The sequence below is a fragment of the Periophthalmus magnuspinnatus genome, chromosome 17, assembly GCF_009829125.3.
Source record: "Periophthalmus magnuspinnatus isolate fPerMag1 chromosome 17, fPerMag1.2.pri, whole genome shotgun sequence".
Classification (NCBI taxonomy): Eukaryota; Metazoa; Chordata; class Actinopteri; order Gobiiformes; family Gobiidae; genus Periophthalmus; species Periophthalmus magnuspinnatus.
Window position 1 is genome coordinate 15,680,579 of NC_047142.1, and position 18,410 is coordinate 15,698,988.

At 35.4% G+C, this 18,410-nt stretch overlaps 2 protein-coding genes across 2 annotated transcripts; one reads left to right on the top strand and one right to left on the bottom strand.

Moving 5' to 3' along the window:
* Nucleotides 1-886: 886 nt before the first annotated feature.
* txndc12 (thioredoxin domain containing 12 (endoplasmic reticulum)) lies at nucleotides 887-10,626 on the bottom strand. Its single transcript, XM_033982503.2, has 7 exons — nucleotides 10,430-10,626; nucleotides 7,747-7,807; nucleotides 6,773-6,825; nucleotides 6,610-6,683; nucleotides 5,112-5,181; nucleotides 4,281-4,364; nucleotides 887-4,116 (listed from the first exon to the last, which is right to left on the bottom strand). The coding sequence occupies exons 1-7, from the start codon at nucleotides 10,527-10,529 to the stop codon at nucleotides 4,040-4,042; spliced, it is 519 nt and encodes a 172-aa protein (XP_033838394.1). The 5' UTR covers nucleotides 10,530-10,626; the 3' UTR covers nucleotides 887-4,039.
* An 842-nt stretch (nucleotides 10,627-11,468) lies between these two features.
* Nucleotides 11,469-18,017, top strand: LOC117385606 (transcription factor BTF3 homolog 4-like). Its single transcript, XM_055228319.1, has 6 exons — nucleotides 11,469-11,572; nucleotides 12,209-12,271; nucleotides 13,147-13,260; nucleotides 13,824-14,025; nucleotides 14,975-15,034; nucleotides 17,104-18,017. Exons 2-6 carry the CDS (start codon nucleotides 12,218-12,220, stop codon nucleotides 17,148-17,150), a joined length of 477 nt encoding a protein of 158 aa, XP_055084294.1. The 5' UTR covers nucleotides 11,469-11,572; nucleotides 12,209-12,217; the 3' UTR covers nucleotides 17,151-18,017.
* Nucleotides 18,018-18,410: the final 393 nt, after the last annotated feature.

Here is an 18,410-nt window from a genome sequence, read left to right on the forward strand (position 1 = left end):
ATCAAGACTGATTGACAGGTAAAGGTGCTACATTATGCAAAATTTGCACTTGTGTAAGCCATGTTATAATGTTGTTACCTCTGGAGTTGTGTTTTGTTTCATTCACACGTTTGAATAATCCTTTACTAGTCTGTCTCCAAAACGCAAAATGCTCTGTTCCCCCATATGATGTGATGATGCAGTTGTTTTCAAATCAAGAGCCACTGCTTTGTTCAGTAGAGACTGGAAATTATAGGGCTGAAAGTATTCAAATGATTCTAGTGTGTAGAGCACTTCCTGTATTACCACATGACATCACAAGGTGATGTTTACATGTTTTATGTGTGCGAGAAGAACTTAGCCTAAATATGTAGTCTTTGTGTGTTAAACGTGTGAATGAAAAAAAAACACAACTCCAAATATGTTTCTGATGAGGAAACAAGATTATAACAAAGATCAGAAAATAGGATAATACAAGTTGGATAGGCTTTAAAATGAATATTCTTATTAGTTAAACTCTTCACAGGAAGGAGGCTCCCAGTCTAAGAATCCAACTTGATTAGTAGAGGCAATACGTGGCATATTTTAAAAATGATTTAATAAAGGTTGCCTGTGCCACAAACCTGTGGTAGACACTGTACAATATCCATAAATATAATTAAGGTTGGTTAATCGGATATTGGTGGATTTTCACAGATCAGTATCGGTCCAATATTGAGAATTCCAGTCTATGTATGTCCAAGTGTCACTCAGTTTGTCCTCAGTGCATCAGATTTGTCTTTTAGACACATATTTCAGAAATAATCGATTAGTCATTGCAGCCTTATTAAAATGCAATATTATTGGACGCACCACGTGATAACCTTTTGTGATGTAATCTGAAACTCAAATAATGAAAAACAGTGTTACTCAATACACAAACTTTATTTTGCCCATTTGGCTGTGTATAAAATACATCAAGACAATGAACAATTGTATTCCCCTACAGTTTAACAAGACAAGTTTAAAGGCAGAGTTCAGAGTTAGAAATGTGATAACTACAAATACATCGGTTTACTGAATAACATGTCAATTATTATCTTGTTTTAATGGTATTCTTAAAGATTTTAAATTTAGGAAGTTTTTTTTCCAATTTCACCATCTTTTAAAATCTGAAAATAGGTCCCCATACCTCTGATATGGTAACATGACATGACTTAGAACTTATTTGAACCAAAGAGAATTTTGTCCTCTGCATTTGACCCATCCTTAAATGCTTATGGGTCAGGAGCAGTGAATCCAATTTGAATCAGGATCACGGGGGTCAAGACGAGTACCTAGCTTGAGTTCTAACATTTGTGTATATTTTAGGCTAATGGAAGAAACTATTGGTAACAACTGGAAACCCAACCAGTCACAGGAAGAACATGCAAACCCCACACAATCTGGGAATTGAACCTGCAACCTTCTAATTTCCCTGGTACTCCAAACCCACCCGTCCCAAATATGTAAACATGCCTATACTTTTACAGAACACTGGACTATGCCTTTAAGTAACACAAGTAATACAAAAAGTCACTTCACAAGCAACAGAAAGTACGTTACAACTGAATTACTTAAACTGTCAGGATTAAATGAACGTTCATATTGTTTAAATAAAGAGAAAGTGTTACGTATTTTCACATAAGGAGGCTGTAGAGGACGATGGAAGCACGTTTGGAGGTGACTTGGCTAACGGTGCAAAAACCTGGTTCAACTATTTGAGATTAAAGTGCATATGACAGGTTTTTATGTTTTTCTAATTATAACTGGTAAATATTTACCATAGTTTTACATCAATTAAGTGGGAGTTTGTATTAAAAAGTTGAGAAGAAAAGTACAAAAATACAGGAAGTAGCTGTGAGTTCCAAAACAGAATCCCTCTACATATTGCATTAACACGTAAAATTCCATCCAAAATACAGGGACAATTAATGCAAGAATGCAAGGTAAAAACATTAAAAGGAGGGGGTATTTTACTTCTATGAGGTATTAACTGCTAACACATAACATATTTACCATCACCATGTTACCTTTTATTGTTTTGAAAATGCTATATTTGCCCCCACCCACCAAAAAAACAAACAAAATACAACATGAAGTTTCACTTCTAAAACATTCAGTTTTAGAAGTGAAACACTTCAGTTTTTGACGCTCTGTGTCTCCCCTTCCTTTGCTCCCCACATGAAGTCTCCCCGCCTTCAGAGTGCAAACAGCAGGCATCATGATAATGAAGCTACTGCACATTGGATCTGGTTTGTCAAGTTGCTGTGTACAGTTTTGTATCCTGCTTTTGTATATTTATGGACACTTGCCATGCAGGAGCATGGGTGACATAGTGACATAGTGGGCTGAGCATTGCACGGAATATTACTGCTAACTGTAAGGAAGGTTTGAATAGGGCCCGGGACAGATTGTTAAAATACTCAAACATGGATGACATATAAAACCTCTTCAGGCATGTTTTTGCTGAGGGAACAACGTTATAACAGGGTAGAAAGCTCAGAAAAAAAGAAAGAAAATAAAATAGATTCTGCATGATACCCCCTCTTTAATGTTACTCACGTTTTAGCGAAATGAGTAGTCAAACCAGTCATGTGCACTTTAACAGCATCTAGAAACACTGCGGGTAAGAAAGTCCAGCAAAATGGTTGGTACCTACATAATATTCTGCATTATAGTATAAAATGCATAGAGTCTACCCAAGAAATAAGACTGAATTATTAGTTATAGATTTGATTTGTCCTGCATCTTTAGTTATAGGCTGTAACCTCAATGATGTGAAAACACTAAATAACATTGGACTAATAGTTTTGACCCAGTTTTTTTCTATAATAAATGCAACATACAAAATTAAGGCAATATTTTGGGTACATTTTGTATCATTTTAAATTCATTTCAATTGATGCACAGAATTTTAGAAAGTGTTCAAATATTTTGTGTGCAATTAGGTATTTAAATTGTAATTGCAAAATTGAGCACAATTTTTTCAAGATACAAAACTGATATTTCAAATATTTGACCGTACTTTAGATGTGCCATTAATTTTTTTTAAATATATTTTATTATTTTTATCAATATTAGTAATTTTCATTTTCAGCTTGTACACCGTTTTTTGTTTTTTTTCCAGGAAGATTCAGTCAAAATTTTAACCCCATTTCTGAACATGGTACAAAAATATTACAACATAAATCTGATGGCACTTGATTCCATATTTAAATCTTGGCTTTTACCATGACGCAGGCTTTCCTTTGCACAATGTTAACAGATGTAACTTGAAAAACTACTTGGCTTTATTGTGTAATTGTCCATCCTCTACAGACCAAAGTTACAGTCTTATGGCATTCAGAGAAAAACAGTAAAGTACAGTATCACGTGATTTTAACGTTACCAGGCAGAAAAGTGTAAGAAATCAAATACTGCTGCCTTTATCTTAATCAACCAGGGCTGCACAATATATTCGCTTCTTTAATTAAAACATCAACTAAGATTCAGTTGTTTTAGCTGTAATTTAACCTTGAGTGAGTGTTGGCGGTGGTTGGAGGGGCAGATGGCGCAGACTAGCAGCCTCACTTCTATCTGCCCCAGGGCAACTGTGGCTACAGTAGTAGTTTACCACCAGCAAGTGAATAATGACAGCTGTGAGAAGCTTCGACAAGGATGTAACTATTATAATTAATTTTGGATTGTCAAAACATAACCTACAAAAGAAAAATAGACTTTATTTATTTGTGATATTTGCAACTGTAACATATTATGCATGTTTAAAATCCTCTGTAGATTAGATGAGTGGCTCTACTACAGGTTTGGTGGGGCAGAACTAGCTTCCATATAATTCAGAACAGATTTTCTTTCCCCAGTAACACCCATTTTGTAAAAGATTGAAGCAATAATAGTAATCATGATTAAATTCAATGACTCCCACAGCCCTATTACTTAACGTTCTTATTTCCTTATATTGTGCAGCCCAAGTCTCAATATAGTTATTGGTTGTCCAGGGTTGTGTGGTAGCCCTTACAGCCTGATGTGAAATGGATTTTATTCAGAGCTCGTCTCCGCTATGCCGTTTGAAAGCATCTCCGGTCAGCCTCTCCTGTGCCTCCCTCATACCAGACACAACTGAAACAGACCAAATGAGGTCAGTGTCTTATGTTTAAGACTAGTGGGCAGTAATAATTAATGTATTCATTTAAAAATAGACATTTGCTTCAGTCATTTTTTAGATAGACAGACACATACTATAAGAGATTTAAAAAAAAAAAAAAAAAGGTTGAAGCACTTACCTTGGTCTGCATTACTGTAAAAGTACTTGTAGTTTGGATTGCCATTTCTGTTGGTGATTTCAGGGTGGACCTTTCCATGGGGATCTGAGACAGAATAAATACAGTTACAATTACTATAATAATACTGACAAAAAATAACAAATGTAATGTACTGTATCAGTCAAAATACAATTAAAATGTGGCAGATGTAAGTCATTTGGAAGAAAACTTTGTACATAGGTTTCTTGACTACAGGTGTGTAGGAAAAGAAGGAGCAGCCCAACTCATGGTGAAATGTATTAATTACTAACAATCAAGAATTTCAACTAAAGACATGTCCTGCCGATCGATTCATTGACTAAAAAGGGGGCAAAAGCTCTCAAGACTAGTACGTTCCTACATAACTTAAACTGAATGGAGGTAGCTGAAGATTTGGGAGTGAATCATTTATTCTCATAAGGTCCAATGTTTCCTATAGGACACCTAAAAACAAAAAATACATAGTTTAGTAACTTTTTTTTTTTTTTAATTGTAGAGCTGCTAGCATTGGTTACATTGTCAAGTTAGTTACGTTTAGTGAGAGCTAAAATAATCACAACAAGTCCTGTAAATGTGCATGCAAACATGGATTACAACTGTGGAGTTACTCAAATATACAAAAAATGTATTAAATCGAAACAAAACTCCATACAGGCTTTGAATAAAGATATTATGAAGACTAAAAGCTCAAAGTTAATTTTACTGGACCTGGAATGCTTAATGATACAGTGGTCATGTTTGCATTCCTGTGTTTCCTCTTATCCTACAGTCTCATGTCTGTTGATAAGTCAACAAACTAGACCATGTTCGTACCAAGAAAGAGAATGCGGGGAATGTATCCTCCGTCTGGGCTGAAGGCATCATCCTTTGGCTCCTCCTCATCCTGTTCAAACACCAGGAACAAAGTGATACTTTACATGTATTTCTATGGCAGAATGTTCATTTACCACGGTGACACAATGCTCACATTAGCAAACATTATCAAAAAGGTTTTAAGGAGCCTGTCATCAGTATGAGCGTTGATGGTCCTGTTTGGGTGTTTGATTTTCAACAAAAAAAAGGGAAGAGTGACTAATTGAAAAACTTTTAGCTAATGTTAGCTAGCTTGTGACTGTAATGTTATTTGAGAAGGACTTGTTTAACAGCATAAACCAGCTCATCTGTTGTAGTTCCAGCTAGTCAGTTCATTATGGTCAGACAGTGTTAAAATAAAGCTCAGATTAAAGTCTAACTTGAGTAACAGAGCATCAGACAGAGCAGCACCTCCAGTTAGTGTCATCAACACTCCCTGGGGGTGTGACATCAGCTGAAAAGTATCAGTTAGACCCAGCGACTCTGTGGAAGAGGTCTGGAATGAACCGTAATGAATCTGCACCTGTTCTGGTATCTGATGTGCTATTTCACATTACAATGAACTAAAATCTGACTGGAGGCTGTATAATTATTAGTATTGTCACGATACTATAATCTCAAACTCGATTTCAGTACTACGGACTAAACTTGATATTCAATACCAATTCCTATACCACAATGATAATAAAAACACTATTTCTTTAGACCAGGGGTGTCAAACATACCGGTATTTTCACCGAGGGCCACATCAGCAAATTGGCTTCTCTCAAAGGGCCAAATATAAAATAAATATAATATTTTTTTTAACTAATTAATTAACAGTTTCTTAATTACTTATTCAATTTACAAATATTACATATGCATTTGCCTAGAGGTAAAAAATATGTCTGTGTAACTGTGTATCTCCTGATAAAATGAGATTTTAAGACCATCATACCTTTTAATTTACTGTCGAGGGCCACATAAAATGATGTGGAGGGCCACATTTGGCCCACGGGCCTCGAGTCTGACACATGTGCTTTAGACAATAGAATGTGATTTTCAACATTACATCATAGTACTTTCTTTTATTTTACCATGTGGCCTTATATCTGTATAATCCCACAGTCATACTGTGTCTAAGGTTCCATTGTGGTCCATGAGCGTATACTAGTCTTTTCAGTCTTGTTCTGATACAGCTCAAGATCATTCTGAAGCTATTCAGGAAAGGTTCATTTCTGTCCTTTGAATGTAACTTTTTTAGCATCAATACCTGCTCAAATGAGCATATAGTTTCAGGATTGATTAGATACTTTTGACAACCCAAATCTGCAATCTGACAGTTAAACAATTCCCCCCTAGAATTTTGACCTGTCCTCCAGCTCAGTAAACTAGAATGTTTGTCTATTTGGCTGTTTTTAGTCCTCATAATCCATAAAAAGGATTTTTTATTTTTTTTTATCATAACAGGTTTGCTTACCTCAAGGTTGACCATGACAAAGTTGTGTGCAAGTTCAGAAATGTCCTTGGACTCTGAAAACTTGGGCTTCAATGCTGATTTAAAGAGAAAGAATCATTTGAATTTTGCTTATTTACTTTCCAAATTAAGCACTTCTGAGTCTGTAATCTAATTTACATTGTACCTTTGCAGGCTCCACACCAGGTCTTATGAATTATGACCATCATTGGCAAACCACTGGTAAAACAGAGATGAGATTTAGTTAAAGTAGTAGTTCAGTCATGGTTATTACAGGATTCTATATTATGTTATATAAGTCTTTTAACCTTTCTTTAAAGAGGTGGTATTTTACTTCTACAGGGTGTTACCAGCTAACATCTAACATATTTAGATCACCACGTTAACTTTTATTGTTATTCTTGTCATTGTTATTGAAAATGCTATATATTCTATATATAGGATTGTGCATCTAACCTTAAGGTTTGTGGGAATAGGGCCTGGGAGAGATTACTAAATTACTCAAACATGCATGGATGACATACAAAACCTCTCCAGGCATGGTTTTGATGAGGGAATTTTATAATATGATAGAGAAAATAGAAAAAAAAAAAAAACTTTTTTGGTGTAAGATCTGCCACCTACTTGATGTTACTGGTTTGCCCTGAATGTCACACAGTATGGCATTAACCTCATCTATCTAGGATTTATTCAATTACAGAATGTATTGCTAAAAATACCTTGAAAGAGCATTTTCAGTATGAGCGAGGGCTTTTCTCTACAGATCTGACCTGTCAACTAGCATTAAACTCAACTATTTCTCCATGGACATAGTTGATTTTAATGCCATGTTGTTGAAATTTCCAGGCAAAGCATTAACAGCTCCATGGATACAAACACTTGGCAGCCCCTCAACAAGAAAGCTTACATACTACAGCTTTATGTATGTTTGGAAGACAACAAAAATTCATTACAATTTTCTGAGCCTATTGAAAGTCAACAAGGACTATGCTTGTCTACTGATGAGAGGAGCAGTGCACATAAGGTTAAGAAAATTGCAGCTAGCAAGGAGTGTACATTAAAAACTAACTTGGAATTTGTCATAATTATAGTTTAGAGAATAGTTAATATTTATTAGAAAATTCATAAACTTGAACTGACCTGGCCTGGGCTTCCTTTTTGCCATCGTCCAGTGACCTCCAGTGGATGTGATCTCCAAAGCCTACAACAAAACCAAAATGTATAGTTATAGTGTATCCTATGTCTCCACACAAATACACATACAGTGGGGCAAAAAAATATTTAGTCAGCCACCAATTGTGCAAGTTTTCCCACTTAAAAAGATGAGAGGCCTGTAATTTTCATCATAGGTTCACTTCAACTATGAGACACAGAATGGGGTGAAAGAATCCAGGAAATCACATTGTAGGATTTTTAATGAATTATATGGTAAATTCCTCTGTAAAATAAGTATTTGGTCACCTACAAACAAGCAAGATTTCTGGCTCTCACAGACCTGTAACTTCTTCTTTAAGAGGCTCCTCTGTCCTCCTCACGTTATGTGCATTCATAGCACCTGTTTGAATTCGTTATCAGTATAAAAGACACCTGTCCACAGCCTCAAACTGTCAGACTCCAAACTCCACTATGGCCAAGACCAAAGAGGTGTCAAAGCCAGGACACCAGAAACAAAATTGTAGACCTGCACCAGGCTGGGAAGGTTGAGTCTGCAATAGGTAAGCAGCTTAGTGTGAAGAAATCAACTGTGGGAGCAATTATTAGAAAATGGAAGACATACAAGACCACTGATAATCTCCCTCGATCTGGGGCTCCACGCAAGATCTCACCCTGTGGGCTCAAAATGATCGCAAAAACTGATCAAAAATCCCAGATCCACACAGGGGGGCCTAGTGAATGACCTGCAGAGAGCAGGGACCAAAGTAACAAAGGCTACCATCAGTAACACACTACGCCACCAGGGACTCCTGCAGTGCCAGACGTGTCCCCCTGCTTAAGCCAGTCCATCTGAAGTTTGCTAGAGAGCATTTGGATGATCCAAAACAGGTTTGGGAGAATGTCATATGGTCAGAGGAAACCAAACTAGTAAAGTTTTTTGGTAAAAAACTCAATTTGTTGTATTTGGAGATTAAAGAATGCGGAGTTGCATCCAAACAACACTATACCTACTATGAAGCATGGGGGTGGAAACATCATGCTTTGGGCCTGTTTTTCTGCAAAGGGACCAGGACGCCTGATCCGTGTAAAGAAAAGAATGAATGGGGACATATATTGTGAGATTTTGAATGAATACCTCCTTCCATCAGCAAGGGCATTGAAGATGAAACGTGGCTGGGTCTTTCAGCATGACAATGATCCCAAACACACCCCACGGGTAACGAAGGAGTGGCTTCGTATGAAGCATTTTAAGGTCCTGGAGTGGCCTAGCCAGTCTCCAGATCCATAGAAACCCCATAGAAAATCTTTGGAGGGAGTTGAAAGTCTCTGTTGCCCAGCGACAGCCCCAAAACATCACAGCTCTAGAGATCTGCAGGAGGAATGGACCAAACTACCAGCAACAGTGTGTGAAAACCTTATGGAGACTTACAGAAAAAGTTTGACCTGTGTCATTGCCAACAAAGGGTATACAACATAGTATTGCAATGAACTTTTGTTATTGACAAAATGCGGATTTTCCACCATAATTTGCAAATACATTCTGTAAAAATCAGAATGTGATTTTCTGGATTTTTTTTTTTTTTTTTCCTCATTTTGGCTCTCATAGTTCAAGTGTACCTATGCTGAAAATTACAAGCCTCATCTTTTTAAATGGGAGAACTTTCACAATTGGTGGCTGAGTAAATAGTTTTTTGCCCCACTGTAAATACTAGTACATAGAGCTGACCAGCTCCACAAAAAAGAGAATTCACTGAAACTTAATCCATGAAAGTCGATATTGTAGCTCTTATTGTGACCTGTTGTGTTTGTTTAGGCGTGCCCATTTGACTTTCAAAGTTAATGTTCATAATATTCTCTTTGGCACGGTGGAGGAATGAATGAAGCTGAAATAATGCAATTTTCATCATTAAATAATATAACTTCCTCTATATTATCATGTGGCCTTATATCTGTGTAATCCCTTAGTCGTCCAGGTATGTTTCATAGTGGTTAATAGGCATATACTAGTCTATGTAGTCTTATACTCATTCTGATACAGAACAGCTTAAGATCATTCTAAAGCTATTCAGGAAAGATTCATTTCTGTCCTGTGAATGTGACTTTTTTACAATTGATACTTGTTCAAATGAGTATCTAGTTTCAATAGTAGTTTTAGTATTGATTAGTATCTGATTTTTGAGCCCTGACCATTGGCCTCTTTCACTACCACCAATCACACGCCTCATTCATATAGCCAAGGTGGGTAAAGTGTCTTGCTCAACTACACTGCAATGGTTGCCACCTGCCTGGGATCAAACTGCAGACCAATGAGTGTACAACTTTATTATGCATGAGAATTGGATACATAGGCTGCAAATTAAATAGGTCAAAATTATGCATTTAAATAATATAAATTTAAAAAATTAGTTATTCTATTTGGTTAAATAATGAATGAACTTTCCCAGAGATGGAGGAAATAAAAACAGATTTCATTGGATGAAAAAAGATTATAATTTTTTTTAACTATAATGGAAAATAAGGTGATTAAGTGTTATATTATTAACATAAGTTATGTTTGTTTAGTTCTACCCAGGATGTCATTGTAATGCTCCAGGATGGTCATAATAAAAGCGTGCTCTGCTTTTTTGCACCATACTTGAGTTGATCATTTAGCTTATAAAATACTCACCTCGTCCATCGGCTGCTTCTACCAAGTCTTGGAAAACGGACAAAGAAAGTAGAGCCTGTAAAATGGAAAATACGGCTATTTTCAGTATAGAAGTCTTCATTGTTTCTGCTCTTAGCCCGGCTCTTTCCTTTACGATTGGAGAAAGTAGACGAAAAGCTAACCACACAGTCTGCAGGTTTGGTGTAAATTAGCAACCCGGAAGTCCAACCTCTAAGTTTCACAATAAAAGTCTAATGAAGCTGAGGCTATGTTTTTATTTGTGAGTTTGTAAAGACATTGCAATATAACTTGTTACTGTCCAATAAACTAAAAGTTAGACCTCAGATCTGAAATTATTTTTATTTATACATTATACTATAGACCTGGAATGGAAACATATTTGAAACAAAGGGCCGCAATACAGTATTCATTCATAGGTCATTCAGGTGGATACTTTTCAGACAGCTTTGACAGAGCTGCAATACCTTTAATGAGACTTGAAACATCAATATTAGGCCTGTTTCATTATGCAATGGGAATGCATTCAGGTCGTAGTGGCAGTAATACATACATTTGCAGTTAAAAGTTCTGCTTATGATTGAACATGAGGTCTGAGGTCCATAGTGTGGACACCCCTGCTATATATTTAAAAACATTTTGTGATTTATTGATATGGTAATATATTTGGTGAGCATGTAGAACACTCCCTTGTCCATATGCTTTCAATGGCCAACCCCTTTACTATTTTATTTTCCATTTTTGTAGCGTCTATTCTGACATCACATCCACATAACCGCGTGTTGCAGTCTGTGAGGCAGTTTCTTAAGTTAGAAATTACAATTACACACTTAAACCGGAAACATATCTGATTTTAACACTTTAAAACTATATGCATGTGTCCTAAAATGTAAATAAACACATATAAAAACTACAAACATTGCTAATTATATTTCTAAATAAATACTAGATCATTTTAACGTTGTAACTTAGCCAAATAACTAAAAAATATTGTAATTTGGCGGTGCGGTTAATTTTATGTTGAAGGTTTCTACCGGAAATACAGCTAAATGTTTAGCGTTGTTGTAAAGCGCTAGCCCAGCTGCTGCCTCACCTCGTTTCTGCTTCACCACTTGAACATTCTGTTACTAAACTCCAATCAAAAGGGTAAATAATTATTCATCTCGACATCCATTTTATTAAGCAAACAGTGCCATCCTTGTTTAATGTTTAAATTAAGTATTTTGCTGGTTTTGTTGGCTAAAATGGCCAACAGGAGTCGATTATTTAGCCTTGGCATGCTACTATTAGCGATATTAGCTACACAGACGTGATCATAAATCGCAAATAAAAAAAACATACGGGGATAGAAGTAAAAATACAGAAATGAAGCCGTAACATAGCGTTCTAGCATGTATTGATTGTAATCCATGTGTAAAATTGCTGTTTATTTTAAAATGCTATGCTAAGAGGCTAAGGTCTTATCTATTCTTAACCTGTTACAGTTGCTATTGATGAAATTGATAGTTGTGGAAAATATGACACTAGTCTTGCTAATAAGTGAGCAAAATGTCTTGTTTTTCTTTTAATTTATTTAACTTCACATTTGACGCATTTAGAAAAGTACATTGCGACATAGATTTGTAAATACCTCTAGTAATTATCGCAAAATACATTTTTGTAACTTGAAATTACATTGTATATGACTGAGAATTTCCTTTACAAAATTAATATTGCGTCTCTTGTTTACGTATTTTTTTTACTTTCACTCCCAACTGACCAACCCATTTGTTCTTTTTCTAGATAATCAGCATGAATCAGGAAAAACTCGCCAAACTTCAGGCTCAAGTGCGGATAGGAGGAAAGGTACAGTTATAATTCTAAATATGTGTTAATACTTCTAATTTTATTGTTGTTTTCCTACATTTCATATATTTCTGCAACTGTGACAGCTGTTGTCATTCAGCTGTTGCATTTGTAAATAGTGGGGTGCCTTTGTGTGCCCTGTTCTTCCTGACCTCAGCGGTTCCTATTAAAACACAGACCAACGCTTTGTCTGTGGATATTTTCTTTCTATAAACACATGGTGGCGCTATCTTCCTGTTTTTGGTAGTAAAAATGGCCTCTGCATTGCTTTTGTGGATGATTTTGACTGTGAAATACTACAAATAATTAAAAAAAAAGCTTATTTTTTGATAGTTTTTTTTTTTTGTACAGGTATTTTTTCTTGACTGATCCTAACTGTTTAAATAAGCTCTTCCAGTATCTTTGGGCTGATATTTTTAAACTGATACATAGGGCCAATTTTGATTATTTTCCCCTAAATTCTGTATTTTAACTTCACTACAAACTCGCCCACAGCTGTTTTTTTTTTTTATTTTTTATCACAAACCTTTAAGTGAGTGGTGTAGTTATGTTTTCTGCAGTAATCGTTTTGCATTAAAGTGTTCAAATAAAGATTTACAGTTCAGCCAAAACAAAATATTTGTCTAGGCTGGATTTTTAATCCCGATAGTCGATACACTAAAAATTGGAATTATCAGTTTATCTCTATAATGGTGTGGTAATGAAGTCCTTCAAAGAGCAGATTTACAATGTGCTTTCTTATAGAGCATGTAATGGGTACAATGTCATGCATGTGTATATATGTATTTGAGCATTTGCTTACACATTCTAAACTATGTAATTATTTGCTAATAATGACGATATTAGATTGACATCGAGATATTTTGTTTTTTCAGGGAACAGCCCGCAGAAAGAAGAAGGTGGTTCACAAAACGGCAACAGCAGATGACAAAAAACTCCAGGGCTCATTGAAGAAACTGGCAGTGAACAACATCGCAGGAATAGAGGAGGTGAGGGGAAAAAATGCTTTTAATTTTAAAAGGGATGGTGTTGATTCTTAAACCCAGTGGTTCATGTCACACTAGTGGTTACACTTCAATTGTCACTTCAAACTGACTAGAAGAAGTCTGACAATACTTAATACAGATTTCAATAACACAGTGTTAACAGAATACAATTTGCACACAAAATATTGTAGTTTCTTTAATAGCAATATGTTATCTTATACTCTAATAAAAAGACCATCTAAAACTATTATGGAAAGGTCAGATTATGTCCTAATATATGAATTTCCTTTTTTTTTCAAATGATATCTACTTTCAACACTAGTTTTAGTATCAAAGCTATGAATGTGTGAGCAAAGTAAAGCTACCAAGTGCATAAAATATTTTTTTGTTGGTGTGATGGTGATTGATAGAGGTTGTAGAGACTGTTGGTGCAGAGTATTAAACATGCCTGTGCCAGTTTTCCCAAGGGCAGAAGTACAGCTGGCCCATCACAGCTGGTGACACTAAATCTGGGCTAGTTTTTATTCCATTGTTTTAAAATGATGGCTATTCTATGTAAATTTAAGGTGAACATGATTAAAGATGATGGCACGGTGATCCACTTCAACAACCCCAAAGTGCAGGCGTCTCTGTCCGCTAACACTTTCGCCATCACTGGCCACGCTGAGACAAAGCAGCTGACGGAGATGCTCCCCGGAATCCTAAGCCAGCTCGGGGCCGACAGCCTCTCAAGCCTGCGCAAACTGGCAGAGAGCTTCCCACGGCAAGGTCAGGACAAGCACACACAGTCCATTAATGTAGACAGTGCAATAGAATACTGGTTGTAATGGAAAATGCACAGAATCTCAATTAGGATGCAGTTTTTTATTCAAAACAAACACACAGGCCTACGTCACCCATGCTCCCACACAGCACTTTTCCATAAATATGCAAACACATGATACAAAAGTACAAAACAATAAGAACTTCACAAGCCTGATGCAATGGGCAGTAGTTTAGTAAAGAGAGTAAAGACTAAATTAAAGTTAAACTTGTAAAACATGTTATTATGTTGTTTTCGACAAATATAGTATAATAGAATATATGTTCAAAACAATAAAGGGTAACATGGTGGTCTAAATATGTTATGTGTAACATATCAAAAGAATAATTTGCGATTATAATCAATAATTCGCTAAATATTCTTAATCTATAAGACTTTTATTTGGTAAAAAACAAAAAAAATGTCAATGTACAATTGTAAATTGTAAAATTGTGATGTTTCATAGAACAACATTGAAGGTTGGGTCAGATGAAGAGAACAAAAGTACTGCTCTGAAAAGTTATACGATTTTTTCAAATTGAAATACTTGGCAGACGATAACACAAACTTCAAAATTGCCTATGTCAGATTGAGCTAAAAAAATGCAGATCGCCTTAAGATACATGTAACAAAAACATCAAAGTTTAAAATGAATAGTTAAGTGATGACAGCATCACATTTTTGACATACCAGCTCTGCTAATTTGAAGAATGGTGCACACAACAACAAGGCTACTGTAGACTTTAGTACAGGTTTTCAGAATGGGTTTTAACATGTGGAAAAATGTATAAGGTTCTCCAACTGTGGTATGAGTTTAATTTAGAATTCAGATGGTTTGAAAAGTTTGAGAACCACTGATTTCTACTATATATTCTTGGTGAAAATTCAATCTCTAATGTTTTTTGTCTTTTTCAGCCATGGACATGAAGGCGGTTAAGGAACAGATCATAGAAGAGGATGAGGACGATGTACCAGGTATGAATCTAATACATTTGAAAATTGGGACTGGCGGTTCAAATTCCACAAATGCATTCTTGGGCAAAAGGTCTGAAGTGCTTGGACGTTGAAAAAAATCTAACCATAGTAGTTGCCTTTAAAAATGTTGCACATGCAGTCATTAAAGGGCCTTCATTAATCTTAATTTTGTGTCTGTGTTATAATGTTGTATCCCTCATCAAAAACATATCTGGAGTCTTTTTTTTTCATTCACACATGTTCAACACACAAATCCTGCATATTTAAGATTAGTACTTCTCATAAGCTGAAAACACTTTGATCCTTGTTGTGATGTGGTAATATAGCTTCATTAAGACTTTTTCACTTCTCTGTACAACAGAAAATACTGTAGACTTTCTGTGGCAATCTCAAATGACTAAAGGATAAAATGAAAATATTTTTTTAAAAGGAAACAGCTTTTGGTTATTGTAGTGTATTGTACTGTATAGTTAAGCAGTTCAATTGAGGCTAAAAATATTGGTTAACATTCCAACACTAAAAGTACCACTTGATGACATCACAAGGTGAAACAGAGCTTTGGCAAAGTAGACAGCCTAATAATTCAGGATTACTCAAACATATGTGAATGAAACAAAACACAACTCGTGTACGTTTTTGAGGAGGTAACAACGTTCTAACTAAAAGCTCACGTGAGTCAATTTAGCATAATATTAAGCCCTTTAATATTGGTTGCCTTACAATAAGTTTTTAAATCCACCTCTATATTTATGGGAAGAAAAACGTTAAGTCGAGTCTAGTTGTTTTGCTCTACCTGGTCTAAACTCAGACTCATACTATGCTATAACCACATTAGTTTGACAACAGTGGCACTTGTGTGTTAAATGCATGACATTCCTGAGCTCTCTGGACAGGTCTGCAGAGGTTATCAATCACTTAAAACACAAAACTGAGTGATTAAAAACACACTGTGCCCTCCACTCTACTCCTACTGTATTTGTGAAAGCTGTCAATAAGAAAACCTGCTGTCACTGAGACGATAGGAATGACGTTGTCTAGGACAACAGTTATTAAAACAATCTGTCATTACAATTCTAAAAATGCTACAGTCAGCTAACAAAGTAAAAATGACTCACTGTCAACACATTTAAAAAGATACACCCACAAAAACATATGAAGTTTAAATATTTAAAATGGGATGGGTGTTATGCCAAAATATTCACAATTTTTGAGAGCCTAGATAACTATTCAGATTTTATAGAATGTCACTAAAGCCACTAAAGCCATCTGCTTCCTCTGGGAGTTCAAATTTCAATGTGATTAGCTAAACCCACCTATCACTCACTCAGAGGATGACAGAGGCTGACTAATAGGAAGAGTGGGTAAAGGAAATGTGTACATTAAACAGAATTACTGAATCATGTCAGTTTCACCATAAAACTAACATTGTCACAGGGATCCGAGATGGCACGATAAACAATAACTTTTGTCATGAGAAAAAGGGTTGACAACTGTTCCTGGCACTTTTTATATAATTGTGATAAATTGCCAACAAAGATGATCACCATTGTGTCCTCAGAATGTGCAGAAAAAAAACTACTTCTCCCTGACAATCTCCTTTAGATCACTGTTGTTTTAACTTATAACAAAGTACAATTCTATAACATGGAACCTATTCATAATATTAAAATTAGAATTATTCAGATCCAGAAATTTTTTAAACTGTCAGTAACAATAATTATTTTGATACGATCGTTAATTGCAGTTATTTTGGCCATGATAATTGTGACACCAAATTTCAATATCGTCCCACTATGGAGCCTATCTGGACGACTGAGGAATTACACAGACATAAGGTCACATGGTAATAAAAAAGAAAGTACTATTGTTTAATGTTGAAAATCACATTCTATTATCTAAATAAATATTTTTTATTATCATTGTGGTATTGGTATTGAGTATCAAGTCTATTCCTTAGAATCAAATTTGAGTATGAATTTTTAGTATCATGACAATACTAACCTGATTACAATTAGACTTTTATCATATTGCACAGCCCAACTTGTAATACTTTTTTTTTCCTTTTTCAGATCTCGTGGAGAACTTTGATGAAGCCTCTAAGAATGAAGCCAACTGATGTTTCTTTCTTGACCCTCTGAATTCGTTGCTCAGTCGGACTCACACTAACGGCATTTTCTCCCACGGGGGAAAAAAAACAACAACAGAAGCAGCAGTCCTTAAAGGTGCAGTGCACTTTCCTCTGGACGTGACTCACTTTGGCCAAATCCCTTTTCATTTCTGCTGCTCCGTGGACATATCACTCAGAGACTATATTTTATCACTATATTAAAGGAAGGTCCAGATTTACAATAGCAGTTTTCAAATGTTTGGACACCATTTTCTAATCTATGAAAAAATCTAACTTTTAATTTGAAATGCTGACTCAAAATATGTAAAATGACTACTTAAGAACAAAAAGCAATGACTGAAACAGGACTGAATCGGGATCAAACCAGGTTTAAGCCAGGTCTAAACCAAGAACTTGGACTGAAACAATATTTAACAGTAGTCTCCAAAAATCTAATATCTAGAGAAGAAAAATGGAATTGAAAATTGCCTGCGAAAAATTCCCAGAAGTGTCTAAACTTTTGATTTGTACTGCTTCTTCTATAAAGGAATGCATTGTTTTCAGTATAATCCACATAAATACCACAATAGTTTAAATTACTGGACCAGTTACCCGTTCTGTAGATCACTCCATGCATTTTACATTACAAGATTACTACAAGATATTAAATGAAAACTTGAGAAATCATAATAATATGGGTGAAATAAAGCATTTTGAGCTAATAAGAATTTTAAGATTTTTTTTCCTGAATGATTTAAAAGAACAAGTAATCTACCATCTACAGTATTGAAGTAATGGGCAAGGTCTTTTTACGTCACATATTTGTACTTGATGCTTGTTTATAAATAGAATAAACACACGTAGCCTCTAATGTTGCGCAGTGGGTCCCTTCCTTCAATTCAAACTCAATTGTTGTCATATTCAAAGGATTTACAGTTTGGACTATTACTCGATTTCAATAGCATCTTTTTTATGATTCTAGGTATAGGCAAGAAATACCAGAATATTGAAATGTAAAGAATTCTTTGCAGTTTTAGTCCTTATCTTTCCTATTACTTGCTTTATATAGACTTTCAATAGCTTTTTTGTAAGGTTAACAAGTTATATTTGGGCTCTGTAAAATGTGGGATTGTTACAGTTCTGGTTTTATTGTGGTCGGAGAAGTTAGGACCTCTGAAAAGTCGATTTTGCATGTTATAACTTCCCCTCACATTTCATTCACCCAAAGTTGTATTTGGAGTGATTCATGCATGTTTGCGCAATCTTTAA

Bases quoted from the DNA above. Each gene is read 5' to 3' on its own strand.
- txndc12 (XM_033982503.2), bottom strand. From the start codon at position 10,529: ATGAAGACTTCTATACTGAAAATAGCCGTATTTTCCATTTTACAGGCT. The intron at 7,808-10,429 runs GTGAGTATTTTA...GTTTTGTTGTAG, and splicing joins AGAAGCAGCCGATGGACGAG to GCTTTGGAGATCACATCCAC. The intron at 6,826-7,746 runs GTCAGTTCAAGT...CTGTTTTACCAG, and splicing joins AAAAAGGAAGCCCAGGCCAG to TGGTTTGCCAATGATGGTCA.
- LOC117385606 (XM_055228319.1), top strand. From the start codon at position 12,218: ATGAATCAGGAAAAACTCGCCAAACTTCAGGCTCAAGTGCGGATAGGA. The intron at 14,026-14,974 runs GTCAGGACAAGC...TGTCTTTTTCAG, and splicing joins AGAGAGCTTCCCACGGCAAG to CCATGGACATGAAGGCGGTT. The intron at 15,035-17,103 runs GTATGAATCTAA...TTCCTTTTTCAG, and splicing joins GGATGAGGACGATGTACCAG to ATCTCGTGGAGAACTTTGAT.